This window comes from Moschus berezovskii, chromosome 8, assembly GCF_049115385.1.
Source record: "Moschus berezovskii isolate FMDL1 chromosome 8, NW_MosBer_1.0, whole genome shotgun sequence".
Classification (NCBI taxonomy): Eukaryota; Metazoa; Chordata; class Mammalia; order Artiodactyla; family Moschidae; genus Moschus; species Moschus berezovskii.
The window spans coordinates 107,977,253-107,996,899 of record NC_142467.1 but is presented as its reverse complement, the minus strand read 5'-3'; the positions used below and the strand labels follow the sequence as shown (position 1 = coordinate 107,996,899).

At 56.8% G+C, this 19,647-nt stretch overlaps 2 protein-coding genes across 4 annotated transcripts in view; both read left to right on the top strand.

Moving 5' to 3' along the window:
• The window catches only part of BORCS8 (BLOC-1 related complex subunit 8), a 31,646-nt gene extending 16,779 nt beyond the window's left edge, over window positions 1–14,867 (top strand). Inside the window, exon 6 of one of the 2 annotated variants that reach the window (XM_088839222.1) lies at window positions 14,809–14,867. The gene's annotated coding sequence lies outside the window, so the exon portion shown is untranslated. Of the gene's footprint in view, window positions 1–1,859; window positions 1,993–14,808 lie in introns of those variants that run through there. The other variant, XM_088839220.1, reaches the window with a different exon arrangement.
• MEF2B (myocyte enhancer factor 2B) lies at window positions 1,943–18,905 on the top strand. 2 transcript variants are annotated; one of them, XM_088839217.1, is made up of 9 exons: window positions 1,943–2,073; window positions 14,740–14,897; window positions 15,416–15,624; window positions 16,674–16,808; window positions 17,272–17,419; window positions 17,587–17,720; window positions 17,808–17,901; window positions 18,040–18,151; window positions 18,452–18,905. In XM_088839217.1, exons 2-9 carry the CDS (start codon window positions 14,744–14,746, stop codon window positions 18,675–18,677), a joined length of 1,212 nt encoding a protein of 403 aa, XP_088695343.1. In that variant the 5' UTR covers window positions 1,943–2,073; window positions 14,740–14,743; the 3' UTR covers window positions 18,678–18,905. The 2 variants fall into 2 exon arrangements, with proteins under 2 accessions (XP_088695343.1, XP_055285117.1); XM_055429142.2 differs by having other exon boundaries at window positions 2,034–2,073; window positions 14,809–14,897; window positions 15,421–15,624.
• The last annotated feature ends 742 nt before the right edge of the window (window positions 18,906–19,647 follow it).

The following is a 19,647-nucleotide window of genomic DNA, read 5'->3' as shown; positions in this document are numbered from 1 at the left end:
GCCCCAGGGGAGGGTGTGGGTCCACACAGGATAACACAGCCAGTGATGGGCGCATGTATAGGACAGGAACAGGGGTAAAGGCAAAAAGAAGGAGCCATTATAGGAAACTGGATGATAGAAGAGGGTCTGGACTGGATTGGGAAGGGGGTTTGGGAATGAGAGAGGTGTAAGGGGGCCACGCGTCAGGGGCGGGAACACCAGAGGGAGCCCCAGTGGTGGGAGGGGGCGGGAGGTGTGCCCCATGGTGGGCAGCCCCAGCTGGCTCAGTTCTGGCTGCCCCCAGGGCTGCTCCAGCTGCCGCCCTCACGTAACCAGAGCCTGCCTGTTGCATCAGAGGCAAACGGGCGGTCTCGGGTAAACAGAGCGGCCCTCGAGGGGCCCAGAGCTCCCTAGCCACCTCCACACTCTGCAGGACTCGTTCTGTGCCTTGGAGCCTAGGCAGAAGCCCCCAGCCTGGCCTGGGTCACCCTGGTGTGTCCTTGGGACACCTGAACATCTGGTGTTGGGCGCTGAGGGGCAACCGGGTGGGGTGGGAGAGGAGGAAACCTGATCCCCACCGACCCTAGTTGTTTTTTTTCTCTAAAGAAAAATCTGTTACCAGGCTCGGGGTGCAAACTGCCCATGTCACAGAAACTGCTGTGTGGGGAGACGCACAAGCCTTCCAGGATCTCTGTTGCCTTCCTCAGTGTCCCTCACATACTAATATCGCCTCATGTTCCCTCCTGAATCCAGAGGTCTGATCATCTGCTGTGTTCTGAGAAGATGGACAGACAGCTATTGCAATTCACCTACTGTCCCCTTTCATCTGCCCCAAATGGACCCCCTCCTCCAGTCTCCAAGCCCTTCTTTAAAGGGCCTCCAGCCCAATCTACTTATGCTCACTGCTCGGGCTTCATCTTTCCCCACCAAAGAATGTTCTGCACTCTTTCTCTGCCCCCTTGCAAGTCCTCTTGAAAAATCTCACCAATGCCAAACTCTTACTCATGCTTCAAGGCCCATTACAAATGGCCCCTCTTTGGGGGAAGCCCTCCAGACTGGGGGCTTCTCCAGAATTGCCCAGTCCAAAGTCATATTCATCCTGCAGTCCTTTCCACCTTGATTCACTCCCTAATCCTGCTCTGATGCCCCTCTGGGTTTGAGACCTGTCCTGGGTGGTGCGGGGATCCCAGAGAAGAGGGGTCGAGTCCCGGAAGATGACCGCTTCAGGAGGAGGGCGCCCAGTTACTGAGGGCCCTGTTACCCTCCTGTCGAAGCATGTGGGTCACACATGCTGCTGCAGAAGGCACGCAGCTGGGTGAAGCCACAAGCGATCCCAGAAGCCTCTTCTGCAGTCCCTGCATCTGGGTGAGGGCAAGGGTCAGGGTTGGCTGCGAGGTCTCTCTGTCTGGGGCCTCAGGGTCCCGATCGGAGTTATATTTCACTTAGGTTGGAGTTAAGCCCAGGGTAGGAGATAGCCACTCCAGTACTCTTGCCTAGAAAATCCCATGGACGGAGGAGCCTGGTAGACTGCAGTCCATGGGGTCGCTACAAGTCAGACATGACTGAGCGACTTCACTTTCACTTCACTTTCACACATTGGAGAAGGAAATGGCAACCCACTCCAGTGTTCTTGCCTGGAGAATCCCAGGGACGGGGGAGCCTGGTGGGCTGCCGTCTATGGGGTCGCACAGAGTCGGACACGACTGAAGTGACTTAGCAGCAGCAGCAGGGATAGCAGGGGTTACAGACAGGGTCCGAATTAGGGTCAGGCAAAATAGTAAGGTCAGGGTCGCCCACTGACAGCGGGGGATGCCTGGCAAGTCTTATCCAGCCATCTTCCGTGAACCCCTCCCTCATTATATTATTTCCCCGTCTCACAGTCTTCCAGCGTCGGATTCCCGGTCCCGGAACTCCCAGGGCCCGGCCACGCCCACCGCAATCTGCAGACACGCCCTCTATGCAAATTTGCGTCACGCCCAATCAGCTCCCGGGGGCGGGGCCACCCGCTCAGTAGGCACCTGTGGCCGCCCCGCGTTCCGTCCGAGTTCTGAGCCTCTGCCGCCCGGTCAGCGCGGGAAGGTTCAGGTGGAGCAGGTGCGTCTTGCGTCGGGCCGAGGTCTGTACAGCGTCCTTTGAATGGCATCTGTGGGCTGGGATGAGTTTGAAGGTCCGAGGGTGCTGCTGTACGCGGGAGAGCTGTGTCTAAGAGGTTTGCAGCCCTAGGATTGTGTTTGAGAGGCTATGCGTCCAGGGTTTGTGTGTCCAAAGGTTGTATGTCCAAGGGGTGTGAATCTGAGGGGTGTGTTCGAGGGTTGTGTTCCTGAGAGGTTTGTGTGTCCAAAGGGGTGAGTGTCCCAGGGTTTGCATGTCCAGGAGTTACATCTGAGGGAGTGTGTGTCATCGCTGAGCAGTTGTGTGTCCAAAGGTCATGTGACTGAAGGTTTTGATGTCCGTTGGGAGTTGTGTGTCTAAAGTCGTGGTGCCATTAGACTCTGGTATGCGTCTGTGAGCTCCAGTGGTTCCTTTTCCTGTGGCACACCCCTCTGTGCATCCTGGAAGGCTCTGTGCACAACCACAGCCCCCTGCCTTCCTGCTGTGAGCATGCCCTCGTGTGTCACGGCCCCACACCTTCGTGTGGCATGGCATCCACGTGTGCCTGTGACTGCTGTGACCCTTACCCACCCTGTGGGGTTTGTGTCTCGTGGGCTGGGCACCACGGGGTGCCCCTGTGGCTGCGGGCAGGACGGTGGGCATGGAGCCCTTAGCAGGGGACCGCAAGTGCCTGGGCCACTTCCTCCCCGTGCCTCAGTGTCCCATCGGAGGAACAGTAGTCACAGCCCCCCGCAGTTGTCAGCATATGACAAACTGGTGGCCGAAGTACTTTCCTGGCCATGGTCCCCACCCTCTGTATTTCTCAGGGTCCTGGTCAGTGGACGTCACCAGCTGGAATCCCAGTCTGTACCCTGTCCCCAAGCTGCAGACCTGAGAGGTCAGACACAGATGAGGCCTTTAGCCTGACCTGGCTGAGAACCCTCACAGGGGAAGGGCAGGACCTCTGGACCTTTGGCGTCCGGGGTTGAGCACTTGCAGGCTCTTGGGGTAAAGGAAATGGGGTTCAAAGAAGTATTTAGACTCAGAAGGACAAGTGTGTGGAATTTGATTCCAAAAGTCGACGGGGCTTTGGGAGAAAGCCTTGCTCCCTCCTGTCCGCATACCTGCCTTCCTTCACCTGTCTAAGTCCAGAAGTGAATCTTGGCTTCCAGGGAAGGGAATCTGGGGACATTGAGGGTCCTAGGGTCTCACCTGTGACAGCTGGAAACTCACTATCTAGTCTGAAGCTGCCACTTTGCAGGAGGGAAGACTGAGGCCAGGTGGAAACACCCAGGCCCCTCAGAGAAAGGATGAGCTCCAGGCTGCCCCTCAGACCCTAGGAGAACAAAAGCCAGAAGTGAGGGGCTGGCCCCAGCTTCCTCTTGCCCGTCTCTGTGTGACCTCAGACAGATCACTGCCCTTTTCTGAGCTCTCTGGATGCCCTTGTGACCTAAGCAATCTGAGCTCGATCTTACTTCCCATCTTCAAGTAATGATTGATTTCATTAAATCATTACCCAACCAGGCAGACATCTGGAAAATGCAAATTAGAGGAGAGAGGGAATTAAGGTCATTTGTCACCCCAACTCAGATGCAATGAGTGTAGACATGTTGGGAATTTGACCTTCCGGAATATTTGAGGCACACAGGCACTTGCAGACAGATGTCATTTTTTGGAGAGGATTTATCACACGCCTGGGATCCCATTTGGGGTAGGAGAGGTCACCCCAACCCAGGCTCATGAATCCAGTCCAAGTCAGATGTACACAAGGATTGGATCCCATTTCTCAGCACCCCCAAAGGGCTTCCCTGTGCCTGCAACTTGGGGGCCTTGTGAGGCTGCCCATTGGCTCCAGGCAGTCCAGAAACAAGTGTCTCAGACCCCACTAGTACCCAGGCCCACTTCTCAGACTGGATCGGGGGGCTAAGGGGGGCTGGGTTTGGGGTGCAGCTGGACAGCCATGGGATACAAACCCACACTTGAATGAGGATCTGGGGTCCCACTGTGTGGCCCTGGGAAGGAACCCATTTCTGGCTGTGTAAAACAGGGCAGCCACCTCCACTGCACTGGGCTATCTGAGTCAGGCTGGTTCCCGTGTGTAAATGAGGTGGAGTGTGGGCCCCAGGTAGACAGCAGGCACCCAGAAACAGGAGGTGCCATCCGAACCATGACCAGGTGGAATGCTGTGAGCCCCATTCAGGCCCCCCTCACCCCACCCTGCACCAGGGACCAAGTAGGCCTCAGGCCTGTCAGCTTCCCTGTCTGATCCCCTCCAGGTTCTTGTTCACTAGAGGTTGAGTTGGAGGTCTGGTTGAGCTGGGTTCTTCAGAAGGGAACAGTGCAGGCCAGATGTCACAACAAGTCACTGCTCTGACACAGGCCTGCCTCTGTCCAGTTTCCACAACCAGAGCCTCATCTCCTGCTGGATGCTGTCCTGTACCTAAGGACTCCTCCTCACAGCAACCACGGGGTCTGTTGAAAATCCGGAATCATACCACAGCCCCCGCCCCCGCCCCCCTGACTCATACACCCTCCATGACTCAGTTGCTCTGCAGTCCCCTCTCTCACCTTGATTCCCAAGTCCCCTGTGGCCTCCTGGCTCCCCTCTGCTTCTGGTCGCCCATTGCTCGCCCATTCTCAGCAATATAGACCTCCGCCATACCTGGAACCCACCTAGCACATTACCTCCTCCGGGCCTTTGCACCTGCCGTTCTCCACATCCTTTCAGGGTTGGTGTACTCTCCTCCCTGTGGTTCCCTCCTCCTAGTGTTTCCTTTTTCAGAAAGCCTTTTCTGGCCCCTCTGTTCAAAGCAGCTTTCTCCGCACCACCTCCCCCACTGCCTTGCCCTGTAGAATTCCATCATTAAAGTCTTCTGTCCCTGACACCGTGATGTGTCTGTCGTCTCCCTCACCAGACCCGGCACTGCAGAAGGTTCGGCTGGGTCTGTCTCCTCCCTGCCCTTGTATCCCCGACACCTTGGTGAGCCATAGACATTTCTAGGGGAAGAAAGTGGGGACCAGGGATGCCCCAGGGCCCCCAGGTTGGATTCCCCACTGGCTGCATCTCTGCTCTGCTGGGCTGTGGGCTGAGTCCCTTCCGCCCAGCTCTGACAGATGTGTTAATTTCCCAAGCAGGGAGGCCCAGGCCTCTGGGGATGAATTTCTGGGGCCCTATGGGGACATCTTTCTCTGGAACAAAGAGAGAGAAACCTTGGGCTGTTCCTGTAGCTGCCACTGCAGCTTAGGAGACATCGTTGGGGGCCTTGGACTGGGCAAGGGCCCTGACTTGTGTGAGATAGCAGGATTGGGTGTTGAATGTACGGTCTCTCTCAGCCCCAGGGGTATGCTTCCTAAGCCCCACAGGAGACGAATGGGGCATTGAGTTGATCTTGCAGTGGCTGTGACAGAAACCAGCCTTCCTGGCAGGACCTGCAGTGGACAGGGAAGCCAGGCCCTCATGGCTTCAGGACGTAATTTCCTTCTGAGGTGGGCACGGGAACCTGGGGCTGAGAGAGGCCTGAGCACCATCCAGTGTGCCGTTGTGCTGGGGGCTGTTTAGCGCGAGGATGTTGGGGGGCCACTCACACTGGCAGCCTGTGGGCCAGATGGGGCTTCAAGTTTGTTTTGTGAGCCATGAGGTGTTTAAAAGAAAACAGAACCCGTTGCCGATGTCTCTTCCGTTTGTTAAGCAGTTGTTGGTTGGCTCGTTCAAGGAAGGGTGATGCAGACCTCCTCTGTGCTGGCACTGGGAAGGCCCCATCTCTGCCCTCATGGAATGGGCCTCTCAGGGGCACAGTATGACCATCAGAGGGGCTTCCCTGGGCTCAGATGGTAGAGTCTGCCTGCAGTGCAGGAGAGCCGGGCTCGATCGCTGCATTAGGAAGATCCCCTGGAGAAGGGCATGGCTACCCACTCCAGTATTCTTGCCAGGAGAATTCCGTGGACAGAGGAGCCTGGCGGGCTGCAGTCCATGGGGTCACAAAGAGTCGGACACAACCGAGCAACTAACACACACACACACACACACACGATCATCAGAGAAACTAACAAAGAAGCACCAAAAATACCTGGTACGACTAAGCTGCGCAGGGAAAGAGAAATCTGCTCTGGGGAAATGAACACTCCTAGAGAAGTTTCTGCCCAGCCTTGAAGGACATGTAGCAGCTTCTCAAATCTGGGTGAGTCTGAGAAGGGCGTTCAGGACAGAGGGTGCGGCGGAGCAAAGACTGGCGATGGAGAAGAGGCAGGTCTGTCTGGGGCTGGTGTCTCAGGTGCCAGGAATGGGACAGAAGGTGAGCGAGTCTGTTTAGATGAGGCCTTCCTAAAGTGGAGGCACAGGTGAGCGGGTGCCAGGGCCCACTGCATAGATGGGGAAACAGGCTTGGAGCACGTCAGGCAGTGACTGTGCAGTGGAGCCAGGGTAGGAACCCTGATCTAGCCAAGCCCCCAGCCACAGCCAGGCCCGCAGACCCCTCAGCGCACAGCCATGCTGGGCCCTCCCAGAAGCAGGCCTGCCGAGGGGCTGTGGAGGGGGGGTTTGAGGGTTCCCAACTGGGCCTCAGTTTCCCCCTGATTGTCAGAGGGACCGACAGACAAAGGGACCTCCCCCCACAAAGGGCCTTCTCCACCTGGAACCTTCTGGGTTTCTGGGATTCACAGCCACATGTGGGTAACGCATCCCACCCTCAACACCCCCCACCAGTCCCCAGAACTACCCACAACCCCCTGCTAACTGCACCGATGCAGCCTGTGGTCCCCGTGCGGTGTCCATACATATGCTCCCTGAAGCCCTCCTGCCCCCCCCCACCCTCAGAACCCCCACCCCCTAACCTGCATCTCTCCCCTGGGGAGTGCTCCCACCCTGCCTCAGGAAGCCAGAGGGGGGCGATGCCACTGCAGAGACAGAGGCCCGATCTGTGTCCAGGTGCCTGCTTGTAATGGGAGACCAGCATGGGTCTGGGGAGTCTCCCTGTGTTTGGGGGAGCTCTGTGTGTGTCTAGTAAGGTTACATGTGGGGGTCACGGTGTGTTTAGGGGTGTCTATCTATAATGAGGGTTTGTGTGCATGTGGGGGATTGGCATGTGTTGGGGAGTCCATGTGTGTGTGAGAGGTCTGTGTGTAATTGGGTATCTGTGTGTGGTCTGCGGGATACGTGTGTTTGGTGAGCCATGTGGGTTTGGGAGGGGTCTGCAAGACCTGTGTGCTGCACGTGTTTCAGGTGGTTCATGTGTTTGGGGGGAGTCTCCCTATGAGGGGAATCTCCCAAACCCCCATCTGTACATGTAAGGAAGGCCTTTCCCCCTGAGCCACCTGTCCCCAGCACCGTTCCTGGGTCTGCCTGGTGCCCTCAGTCTGTCCTGGACAGCCCCGGGCTGAGGGGAGAAGACCCTAAGTAGTTCTGCTGCCTGCATAGAGAAGGAGGGATACAGCCTCCCAACCACACCTACTTCCGAGAGCCCCCCAACTCAGGGAGGTGTCCCCGGCTCTCCCCATCTTCTGGGGTAGGAGACAGGCCTGGAGAAGCTTGGCCACACAGGAGTCACTGCCAGAGCCTGCCTTCTCCCGAGGGCAGGAGAGGGGCTGCTGTGGGCTACCCAGCCCCTAGGTCACCCACAGTGCTCCCCCCAACCTGGGCCTCCATCTCCCCAGGCTCCCAGGGGAGGAGGCGGCCCAGGGCCCCGGCTGGGGTGGGGGAGGGTCTCCAGCAGCTGGGGTCAGAGCCTCCGGGGCCCTCAAGAGAGGGGAGGGGGGGTCCCGACTTTCCAAGGGGCTCTTCCTGTCGCCCGTAACGAGGTGCTTGGGGAACAGGTGATGAAACCACTGCCTGGGTTGCGTGAGGCTGGGCTGCCGGCCTGATTTGCTGCTGGGCCCAGGCGCAGCGACCCCTCCCCGCCTCGCCACGTCCCCTGGGCACTCACCTCCCCCCGCCACCCACCTGCCTCTCACTTCTCCTTTCCTCCCCTCCTTCCCGGCCTGGGTCCCCCGCCACACTGTGGCCTCTGGGCTCAAGGGTCGGGCAGCCTAACTCTGCTGCTGGCCCCTCCATTAAAGCCCTGCTGAGAGCCGAGAAGGGGAACTGGTCTTTTATCTCAGACCCTCCCTGCAGAGCCTTTGAGGTCAGGATTCCATGACCTGCTTTATGGAGGGGGGGCAGGTAGGGGCCTGATGTTGCCCAGCCTGCCACAGGAAGGGTCCCCGTGGCCTCACGAGATGGCATGCTGACTCAGCACCCCCAGCTCCAAAGCTCCTCTGTCTTCTGGCTCCTGGGAGTCCAAAGACAAGGTTGAAAGACCCCTCCACTGCCCCCTCCTCCTCAGCTGGTGGCAGATGGATTCTCACTCCCATTTATAGATGAGAAAACTGAGTCCCTTCACAAGAAGAGCCCCACAGTAAAGGTTGAGTGGGAGGGTGGGATTCCTTCCAGACCCCCATCTCCATCACCATTTTGCTGAGAGGCCTCTTAGTGGGAGGTGACAGTCATGGCCTAGAGGACTTCAGGGGTGCTTGTTGATGGACTTAGTGACCACAGGTGTCACAGTAGAGACTTAGTCATGCTCTGGGTGCTTATGAGATCTTCCTGTGTGCTCCCGGTGTGGGGCTTCCCCAGTGGCTCAGCGGTAAAGAACCCGCCTGCAATTCAGGAGGCTTGGTTTTGATCCCTGGGTTGGGAAGATCCCCTGGAGAAGGGAATGGCAACCAACTCCAGTATTCTTGCCTGGTGAATTCCATGGACAGAGGAGCCTGGCGGGCCATATAGTCCATGGGGTCTCAAAGAGTTGAACATGACAGCATGCATGCACACACCACACGCACCCTCAGTTTCCCCCACAAATAGCGCTCAGGCCTGAGACCCCAGGCTCCCTCCAACCCCAGGCATATGCCACCAGCATATCCTGTCCCCTTGGTTGACAAACAGCCCATCCTCTCTGCCTTCCCGCAGCCCCATCTCAGTTCAGGCCCCGCATCTCCTGCCTGGACGTCTGCCCCAGCTTCTCCCTGTCATCTCACGCCTGCCCAGACAGCTGCTGTCGTCACAGCTACCTGAGTGGGGGATGGGGGGAGGTACTTTTTAAAAATCCTTTTGGTTAAGTCACGTAGAGGGAAATGCAAAAATCACTGGAGTAGGGCTAAAAAACTTGCACCAACTGAATACAGCTGGTCCAGGGAACAGAACGCTCCAGCCCCCTGACTTGCATTATCCTGTCACAGCACCCGCTTAGCATGGCCGCTGTGCTCATATCCATCACTGGAGGTGAATTTTGCCTGTTCTGGAACTTCGTATCAATGGAATCACATGGCATGTCCGTTCTGCAGAGCCCAATATTGTTGAACCCTCCCGCAATCTGGGAGGTTCACCTGTGCGGTTGCGTGGAGCTGAGACGCATCCTTTTCCTGTGCTGTATAGTAGCCCACCATAGAATTTACGAGAAAGTAGTTGTCAGTTCTCCCATCGAGGGCGTTTGAATCATTTCCAGTTTGGGGCTATGATGAATGAAGTTGCTGAGAATGTTCTTGTTTGTGTGATTTCTTACATGGGCCCATTTGTGTTCGGTAAATACAAGGGGAAGGGAAGGATCACTGGGTTGGAGGGTAGCTGCTTGTTCAGCTTTAGTAGATGCCAGACAGTTTTTCAGAGTGGCTCTTCTTCTTTCCCCTCCCACCAGCAATGCCTAAAAATACAGGGGGATTTTAAACTGTCAAAATCATATCTAGGTACTCCGTTGCCCCCAAATTCTCTGTAGCTCCCTAATGCCCTCAGAGTAAACCCCACACTCTTCACTGTGGCCCACAAGGGCCTACGTGGTCCAAACCCCATTCCCACCACCACCATGCCCCTCCCTTCTCCCCACTGTTCACGTTGTCCAGCCATTCAGACTTTTTTGCTGTTTTCAAAATGTCAAACTCGTGAACAGTCTGAACTTTTGTCCTTGCAGTTCCCCCTGCCAGGAACACCCTTCCACCAGAGCTTCTCACTGACTCTGCCCTTTGATGCCTGTCTCTTTCTTGTGCCTCTGGTCTCAGTTCAAACGTCACCTCTTCAGAGAGGTCTTCCTTGAATCCCTGGCTACTAACATTGCCTCTTTTGTGGTCAATACTTCTCTCTTTTTAGACTCAGGTTCTGACCTATAAGAGGCTCATTAAAATGACTTGGGGTGCCCCTGTTTTTAAAGGTCTGAGTTAATATAAAGAACATTTCACTTTCCTGTCCTCTAAGGTTTGATAAAACAGCTATAAAACCTTAGGGGCCTGTTATACTTTGAATGTTACGTCTCGAGACGCTTTTTTAATTTTCCATGGTCATTGGTCTACTCAAGCTTTCTCCTTCTTTTGAGGTCAGTTTATCGCAATGGTTGATACATGGCTGACACTGGATAAGTGGGGTACAAAGATAGGGGTGAGAAGGTGCTGGACTCTTGACTTCAAATGCCCACTCCCTTCAGTTCTCAGGCCCCCACTCAGCCCTCCCACTGAGGCCCAGCTGCATGCTTTCTCTGCTGAGGTGCCCTCTTGGATTTATCCTGGTTCTTCTTCCCTTGCCTGGGTCAGTGGGTTCACCTCTGCCACTCTGCTGGGCAGATGCAACAAGCTCTAGGCTTTCTAGCTGGACCTTGGTGTGGGGTGGGGAGCTTGTGCCCAGAAGAAGCCTCCCCCAACCTCAGCCTCTCCCAACCTCAGCCTCTCCCAACCTCAGCCTCTCCCAACCTCAGCCTCTGCTAACCTCAGCCTCCCCCTCGTGCCCTGCACATTCAGCACGCACCACCACCTCCCCCCAGCAGTTCCGATCACCATCACGCCAACATCTGGAGAACTGGCCGCCAGGTCTGTCTGCGGCTCAGGGTGGGGATTTGCATGTGAGTACAAATATATATGCACACCCTGGGCCTCCCGCCTCTGCATTCCTGGGCTGGCCCTTCACACCTGGGCCTGAGGCAGGTCAACGCTGAGTGGTTGGATTTGCATGCGCGTGTATTTCTGGGTAGGGAGTCAGCTGGGGGAGTCTGAGAGGAAGTTGTTGAGGGAAGCTGAGGGGAGTTCAGACGTGTCCCTCTTGACCCACTCCATATCTTCCCAGTCACCCCTGTGTCTGGTCCTGAGGGTCTTCCAGGCTAGGGGAGAAGGAGAGAGGCCCCGCATCCGACAGCCCACAGTATCGGAACTAGAGGGGAAGGATGGAGGCTGTGAGCAACCAGAGTGAGAGGGCAGGGAGGGCTTCCTGAAGGAATGGATTTCTTGAGCTGGGTTTTTAAAGTGTGAATTGGAGTTGGCCAGGTGCAGAAGAGGCAAAACGGGGATTTCAAACAGACGTTCTGCTGAAGGTTGAGAACAGTGGACAGGAGCTGATCAGGGTAGGGCCTTGAATGCCAGACTGAGGACTGGAACTCCCTTCCTCCTGAGGGCGGTGGGGAGCCGTGAGGAGTGTGTCATCAGGAATGGGCATGACCAGAGCTATGTGCTGGGTAGGTCCCTCCAGGACTGGAGCAGGGGGTGACTTTGGTTCCTAGGTGAAGACTGGGGGTTCCAAAGTCATCAAGGGTCAGAAGATGCAAACCCCTGCATAAGTCCATCTGCACCTGTCAGGCCTGCCTCCAGAGATGGCAGAGGACCTGGTGGCCTCTTGAGGAACCAGAGAGCCCTAGAGCACAGTGACTTAAAGCACAGGACTCAGGCATGGCACAGAGGGGGCTAAGCCTGGTCTCGACCCAGAGGGACCCAGCTCTGGCCTCCCTGCAGTTTGCTGTCCTCTTTGCTTCTGCCTTCAACAGTCTTGCTCCCCATGACAGCTATGACCAAGTTTTTTTTTTTTTTTTCTGACTGAACCAGTTTTTTTTTTTAAATTTGGGGCTATATCGGGTTTTAGCTGCAACACCTTGGATCTCATATGGGATTTAGTTTCCTGACCAGGGATCAGACCTGGTCTCCTGAATTAGGAATGAAGAGTCTTAACCACTGGACTACCAGGGAAGTCCCCGTGTTCAAGTTTTTAGAGTCCTGTCCCTTCTTGATGAACCCCCATCCTTCACGGCTCTCCATTGCTCTTAGAGCAAAACCCAGAGGCCTCATGGCAGCTCAGAGGACCCAAAGTGGCCCTGCCTCCGCACTTTCCCCCTCTTCCCTCACTCGAGCCTTGTTGATGCGTCTCCTTCTTCCTTAGGGACTTTGCACCTGCCATTCCTTCTGCCTAAAACTCACTTCCTGTCTCAGCTCTTGAGTCTCAGTTCAGGGTCCCCCTCCTGACCTTCCAACTCTCCGGGGCGCCCCTATTATGTGAGCCCTGCCCGGGCCAGGAGGTCCTTGTCTCAAATGCGGACAGCTGGAGAAGGGGCCAAAGGTGGATCTTCCAGACCCCGAGACTCATGTCCAAGTCCCCCGTTCCCATGGGATTCCAGGCGTGGGGGGCATTTCCGGAATCATCTTGGCACCAAGACCTCCGGGCCAATGCCCTCCTCCTGTCCCCAGGGGCCCGTCAGGGCAGGGATAATGCATCCCAGCCGTGGGAACTAGCCTGATTCCGGACAGGGATTAAAATTAGCCCCAAAGGTTAAATTTAGCAAGTCAGGCTGGGGGGCCATGGTGGGGGCTCGTTTCGGCCTGGACTCCACGTAGTTGTGACTGCTCAGAGACCCAGACCGGGGGAGGTGGAGGGTGTGCCTGGGGTGACCCAGTGGGCTGCATATGACGGCTGGGGTGACTCACGTTTCCAGCTCTGGATCTTTGGGAAGATGGGGATCCCCCACCAGACCCCTCGGGCTGGGGTATGTTTCTCCCAGAGACAGACCTGCATTTCCCTACACTTCCCAAGACCTCATTCTCAGGCTTTGTGCGAGGTACTCTGCCTTTTGTACCCACCCCATTTACAGAACAGCAGACTGAGGCTGAGGGAGAGGCTGCCCTTACTGAAGACCTCTCTTCTGGTCTGAGGCTGGCTGGGATCTGAGCACGGGCCCACTTCATCCTGGGGAAGGCCTGTGGTGCGGCCTCAGTCCCCTATGACACGAGAGGGCTGGGGGGTGGAGTGTGGTCATGGGGTTGGCGGAGGTGTCTCGGGGGCCAGTGGGGTGGGTGCTGCAGGACGCGAATATGATTCCTTGATTCCAGGAGCCCTGCCTGGGGGCTGCTGGGGAAGGGCTGGGCCAGGTCTTGGTTACCTGTTGCCCTCACTGAGCTGCCCATTCTCACCTTGGGGCCCCCACCAGGGAGATCCCAGATCCCCATGAGGAGGGTCCAGACTTCCTCTCTAGTTTGCATGAGCCCACCCCTCCTCCCAGTCTGAAGTCTCCAAGTGAAAGTCTTCCCAGGGGATTCCCCCTCCTCCCACTGGAAAGTAGTTCAGGGATGGGGTTTCTCTTAGGCTTCCCCCCATTTTTTATTTCTATCTTTTCGGCTGTGCCATACAACATACGGGATCTTAGTTCCCTGACCAGGGATCCAACCCAAGCCCCCTGAGTTGGGAGCGCATAGTCTTAACCACTGAACCGCCGGAGAAGTGCTCCCCCAACCCCCAACCAACACACATTTAAAAAAATAGAAATTTTTAATCACTGAGGGAGAAAAGTTAGAAAATTCAAAAGATAAAAATGAAAAAGGAAGAGATGAAAAGGCCACACATTGTATGATTCCACTTATAAGAAATGTCCAGAACAGGCCAGATGCATAGATCAGTGGTTGCTGGAGGCTGAGGAAGGGGGAACGGGGAATGGCTGCTATGGGGCTGGGTCTTCTTTTTGTCTTGTTTATGGGTTTTTGGCTTGGTTTTGGTTTTTTGGTCTTGCCAAACTGCATATGGGATCTTAGTTCCCTGACCAGGGATTGAACCCAACCCCCTGCAGTGGAAGCACGGAATCTTAACTACTGGACTTCCAGGAAAACCCCTGGGGTCTCCTTTTGAGAGGATGTAAAGTTTCTGGAACTAGGTAGAGATGATGGTTGCACAACGTAATAAATGCTCTAAATGTCACTGAATTGCACATGTTAAAACGGCGAATCTTGTGTTAAGTGAGTTGTATCTCAGTTTTTAAAAACTCACCCATAAGTTTCCACCCAGCACTGACTCCCAGCTTGAGTATTTCCTTCTAGTCTTTTCCACTCGCAATGCAATGTTTAAATATATGTTTTATATATATTTTAATGTATGTTTTCTGGTAACCACAGCCCTCAACTTTGCTCATGGAAGGGCTGTCGTGGGTGGACTGAACGAGTTGAAAAGTGTCTGCTGTGCGGATCAGGCTTACTTCCGGATCACTAAGCCCCACTGGGTACCAGCATCGGATGGCCCTCCAGCCTGGCCTGTTGAGGACGTCTAGGCTGCCGCCAGTGTTCATAACAGCAGTGCACCCGCGGCACCTGCTGTCTGCAGGGCAGATCTGAGTGCCCTGTGTGGGCTAGCTCATTTCATGCTCCAGCAGCGCTGGGCAGTGCACTACACTGTCATCTCCACGCACAGACAGGGGGTCAGGCTCCCCTGAGGTCCCACGACTATCAGCTTGTTTTGCTTTAGAGCCTCAGTTGGGGGCACCTGTACCTCTCAGTCTTTCCCCCGGGGTCAGCCTTTTCCTTATAAGGCACTGGTCTGAAGGTGTTCAGTGAGCGTTTGATGCATCCTGGGCTGGCTGGGGGTGTGAGATGTGGGGTGACCCACCCACCTCACTCTCCCCCATTGTCTCCTGGCAGGGGTATGCTGGGGAGCCTGTCCCCACTCTCCATCCACCTGCTCTGCTCTCTTCTCCTCCCCCACCCCAGCCTCCAGACAAAGGACACTCCACCCAGCCTGGGACATGGGGAGGAAAAAAATTCAGATCTCACGCATTCTGGACCAAAGGAATCGGCAGGTGAGTTCACTGGGTGGAACAGTGGCTGGGGGAAAGGCTTTCCTGGCAGAAGAAACAGCCTGGGCAAAGGCTTGGCCATTTGGGGGAACTGCAAGGGAATAAGGAGACTCGATGTAGTGTCAGGAGTTTGAGATGTAGCATTTACTCATTCTCATGATTTATTCATTGATTCTCTGTGATGACTGGAGCCCCAGTCACAGGGGAGATAGAATGCAACACAAACACATCCAACTCAAAGTGCTGGGCCAGAGACAGGTACAGAACTGGGGAAGCTCAGAGAGGGAGTGTGGGATCTGCCTGGAGACCAAGGAAAACTTCCCTAAGGAGAGAACATTTGAGCCAGGTTTTGACGCATCAACAGGAGTTTGCCAGGTTGAGAAGTGAGGAGTAGTACATTGGAAAGAGCACATGCAAAGGCATGAAATCATGAAGCATGTTCATGGAAAAATAGGGCCCTCAACTTCCCCTCTCACCACCCTGAATTTTTGTCTTCTCCTGCCCTACCTTTGGATACTGAGTCCAGGTAACATTTACCAAGCGAAAGTTCGGGCTGATGAAGAAGGCCTATGAGCTGAGCGTGCTCTGCGACTGTGAGATTGCCCTCATCATCTTCAACAGCTCCAATCGCCTCTTCCAGTATGCCAGCACAGACATGGACCGAGTGCTTCTGAAGTACACGGAGTACAGTGAGCCCCATGAGAGCCGTACCAACACCGACATCCTCGAGGTACCCCCGGGAGCCTCCTCCCTGGCCGCATGAAGCCCAGCACACTCTGCGCACTCAGAGCCTAGGGACTCTTGGTTTGCACAAAAGATGAGCGTTGCAGTTTGGCTTTGCTGGATCCCCTGGAGAGGAAATGGCAACCCACTCCAGTATTCTTGCCTGGAAAATTTCATGGATAAAGGAGCCTGGCAGGCTAGAGCCCATAGCATCGCAAAGAATCGAACACCATTGAGCGAGTGAGCACGCATGCACACACGCATGCCCACACACATGCCAGTCAAAGCAGGTCTGGGGTAATGGAGAGCCCCTTCTGGGGCAGCTGCCTAGCACCACCCAGGATGGGCAAAATCACTATTACTTTTTTGTTTTCCTTTGATTTTGGCTGTGCTGGGTCTTCACTGGGCTCTCATCGTGGCACATGGGCTTTTCTTCAGCTGTCACAGGCGGGCTTCCCTCGTGGAGCTTGGGCTGTAGAGTGCACAGGCTCAGTAGTTGTGGCACGAAGATCACTGTCATTTTGGATCTGGGCATCTTTACCCAGGAACGGGAAGCTGAAGCCACTGGATGGATAGAGCACTGGGCTAGGACTGACTGGGGAGCCCCAGGGTGACAGACAGTGGGGAGAAGCTGGCAGAGGAGAGGTGGGGGTCTAGGAGTACCGAGATCACTGGTCCCAGGGGATGACAGCTCAGGAGAGCCTGTGAAGTAGCCTCGAGATGCTCAACTAGCTGATGTTCACTCACCGCCTGCTGCATGCCAGGCTCTGAGGCTGCGCCTGGGCGCGGGATGGAAAAACCAAATCACACTCAGGAGGAGCATTAGGATAATGCCAGCAGGCCTGGGTGGATCTCCGCCCCTGCTGTGTGACCTGGGCCTCTCTGGTCCCAAGGCAGGACAGTCCCTCGCTCACGTACAGTTGGAAGTTACTAGATGATAACTCCCTGGGGGTTTTGGTTAGTGGGATTTAGCTGGAGCAGCTGTGCCTGCACTCTGCCTGCCCACATAGCTGGGAGGGATGGGGCGTGTCACCCTGCTCTCTCCCCTTCCCACAGACACTGAAGCGGAGGGGTGTGGGCCTCGATGGACCGGAGCTGGAGCCAGACGAGGGGCTTGAGGGGCCAGGAGAGAAGCTGCGGAGGCTGGCAGGTGATGGGGGTGACCCAGCCTTGCCCCGGCCCCGGCTCTATGTAAGTGACTCCCTGTCCCACCTTACGTGGGCCCTCTCCCCACTTCCAAGGCCCCCGTGGCTGGGGCTGAGACTGAGAGAAGGACTCAAGACCAGGATTCCTAGCGTCAGGGGACAGGGAAGGCTTCCTGGAGGAGTAGGAATTATAGTAGGGGCTTTGAAGGATGGAAAAGAGTTCAACAGGCAGACAGTTCCTTCTATCTTTATTTCTTTGATGTATCTAAACCTGGGAAGCCCCCTTGGGACCAATCATTTGCTTAGTAAGAAGTTTCAGCTCGGCCTAGCTGTCAAGGAGTGACAGAGGCAGTCACAGACTCCCCAGCCACGTGGCGTTTAGGCCAGAGGGGGAGTAGTGAGGGCTTCCAGAAGTGGAAGCTGGCCCTTGAGCTCACTGGGATTTTCTAGGTTGAATTGATGCCCTCATCTCTGTGTTCCTCAACCAATCCTGTCCTCTGTGACCGCAGCCCGCAGCTCCTACTATGCCCAGCCCAGACATGGTATATGGGGCACTGCCCCCACCAGCCTGTGAACCCACTGGACTTGGGGAGGCCCTGCCTGCCCAGAGCCGCCCATCCCCCTTCCGGCCAGCAGCCCCCAAAGCTGGGCCCCCAGGTGAGCATGGGGCACAGGCCCTGGGTGGGGGGTGGAGGTTCCGGTGGGGGTTGTGCAGCGGGGAAATGTTGGCTTTGGCCCTGCTTGGCTGTGGGCGTCACTCTGGACCTCAGACTTCATCAGATGACGTGGCCGCCTGCCTTCTCTGGGGGTCCCCTGCTCCCCAGGCCTGGTGCACCCTCTTTTCTCGCCAAGCCATCTCACCAGCAAGACACCACCGCCCCTGTACCTGGCAGCAGACGGGCGGAGGCCAGACCTGCCTGGCGGCCTGGCCGGGACCCGAGGCGGGCTGAGCAGCTCGGTGAGTGCGGGGAAGGTGTGGAAGGGCTGCGGGGCAGGGCGGCCTGGCTGTGGGTCTCAGGCTCCCCTTTACTCTGTCTCCCCGCAGAGAGGCCTCTATGGTGGCCTGCAGAGTCCCTGCTCCACCGCTGCCCCCGGACCCCCGCTCGGGAGCTTCCCCTTCCTCCCTGCCGGCCCCCCAGGTATGCACTTGCCCTGGCTTTCGGAGGGTGTTTCCACACTCCCCCGCCCACCAGAACCGCAAACTGGCGGGTTGGGCGGTCAGGCTGGGGAGGGGCTCCCTGGGGTCAGAGCCTCAGTTTCCTCTTCCTGCCCCGCAGAGTATGGCCTGGGGGATCCTCCTCCACCCCCAGGCTTGCTGCAGCCCCCCACCCTGGCCCCCTGGCAGCCCTCCAGGGTTGACGGGCCCCCGGCCACCCCCACGCAGTCTAGGTAAGTGCCCCAACTGTCTCCCCGGTCCCTCACTCCCCGAGTTCGGGTTCACAGTTGCCCCCCCCGCCCCAGTTTCAAAGCCCCTAGCCACGGCTGACCCCTGGTGGCCACTCTCGGTTCTGCACACAGCCCCGCCCGACTGGTCTGGTGGGATGGGCAGCTATTTTGGAGGCCCCAAGAGGGATCGCCACCCCCTCCTTTCCCAAGGTTCTCCTGCCCGATCTTTGCCCAAGCCATGCCACCTTTCTGCCTTCCTCGCTGAGCTCACGGCCCCGCTCCTCTCCCTCTCTCTCCTTGCAGTGGGGGCCGCAGCTTGGGCGAGGATGGCCCGCCGGCCCGCGGCGCCCCCTCGCCCACCCCTCCAGTCAGCATCAAGTCCGAGCGCCTCTCCCCGGCCCCCGGAGGCCCCGGCGACTTTCCAAAGACCTTCCCCTACCCTTTGCTCCTGGCCCGGCCCCTAGCAGAGCCCCTGCGACCTGGACCGCCTCTGCGCCGGCTGCCCACTGCCGACGGCTGGCCCCGGTAGTCGGCCCGGGAATGGCACCGGTTCTGACCCTCACGTCAGGCCAGGCGAGGGCACGTGGGTTCCCAACCTGCCTCCCTGCGTCCTTGGAGAAGACGCAGCAGTTACCACTGTCTCTGCGATGGGGACGTGGAGTGGGGAGCCTGGGTTCGGATTCACGGTTGGGGCTTCTTTTTCCCTTTCCTGTGTGTGTGTCCATCAATAAAACACAGGTGGTACCCGTGGACGAAACTGTCGCAGCCCAGAGCCACACCCCCGCCTGGCTGCTTGCATCTCTCTCCAGCGGCCTCAGTCTTGCCTTGTCTTGGGTTGGGTACCTACTCCGGAAGGAATCGGACGGTGAGAAGAAGCCTCCTGTGAGGCTTGGAAAGGGGTGTAGTAAGGGGAGAAGCCCTGTAGGGGCGCCAACGAGCAGGCGACCCCCTGGCAGTGGGTGCACAGCCCACTGGGGGCCCTAGGTGCCTGCGTAGAGTATGCACTTAGAGTGATTCCACTCCAGGAACAGCGGCCTGGGCTATTTACCCTCCGTCTCCTGGGAGTGCTAGGTCCAGGGCTCAGGCTCGGTCACAGTTCCTTGCAGCAAGGAGCAGTCGGGATCCATGAGTGAATGCTGGGTTATGGGCTCGCTGGAATGGCTGCGACACTGTCCATCTTTAAATGGGCGTATCTCTTGATCTACAGCAGATGGAGGAGGGGGCCAGGTATTTATCCACCCATTTTTGGATATGGTCAAACTCCTTCCACTTTGGCCTGTCCTGTGTGAGGGCAGACTTGGGGTTCCAGGGGGAAGCCAGAGGGAGCTCCATCTATTCCTCCCCTCCAGCTACTCCCCAGTGGTCTCAGTGGAATCTTTATAACAGATCTGACCCCTGACCTTCCCGAGCTCCTCAGCTGCCTCCACCCACTGTGTCCCCTGCCCTGAGGTCTCTAGAAATACTTGCTGTTCCACGCTAAGGCCATATTGATCTTTCCT

Excerpts from the sequence above, each read along its gene's own strand:
- MEF2B (XM_088839217.1), top strand. The coding sequence starts at position 14,744 with ATGCTGGGGAGCCTGTCCCCACTCTCCATCCACCTGCTCTGCTCTCTT. Across the intron at positions 14,898-15,415 it reads TGGACCAAAGGAATCGGCAG|TCCAGGTAACATTTACCAAG; the intron begins GTGAGTTCACTG and ends TTGGATACTGAG. Across the intron at positions 17,902-18,039 it reads CCTCCCTGCCGGCCCCCCAG|AGTATGGCCTGGGGGATCCT; the intron begins GTATGCACTTGC and ends CCTGCCCCGCAG.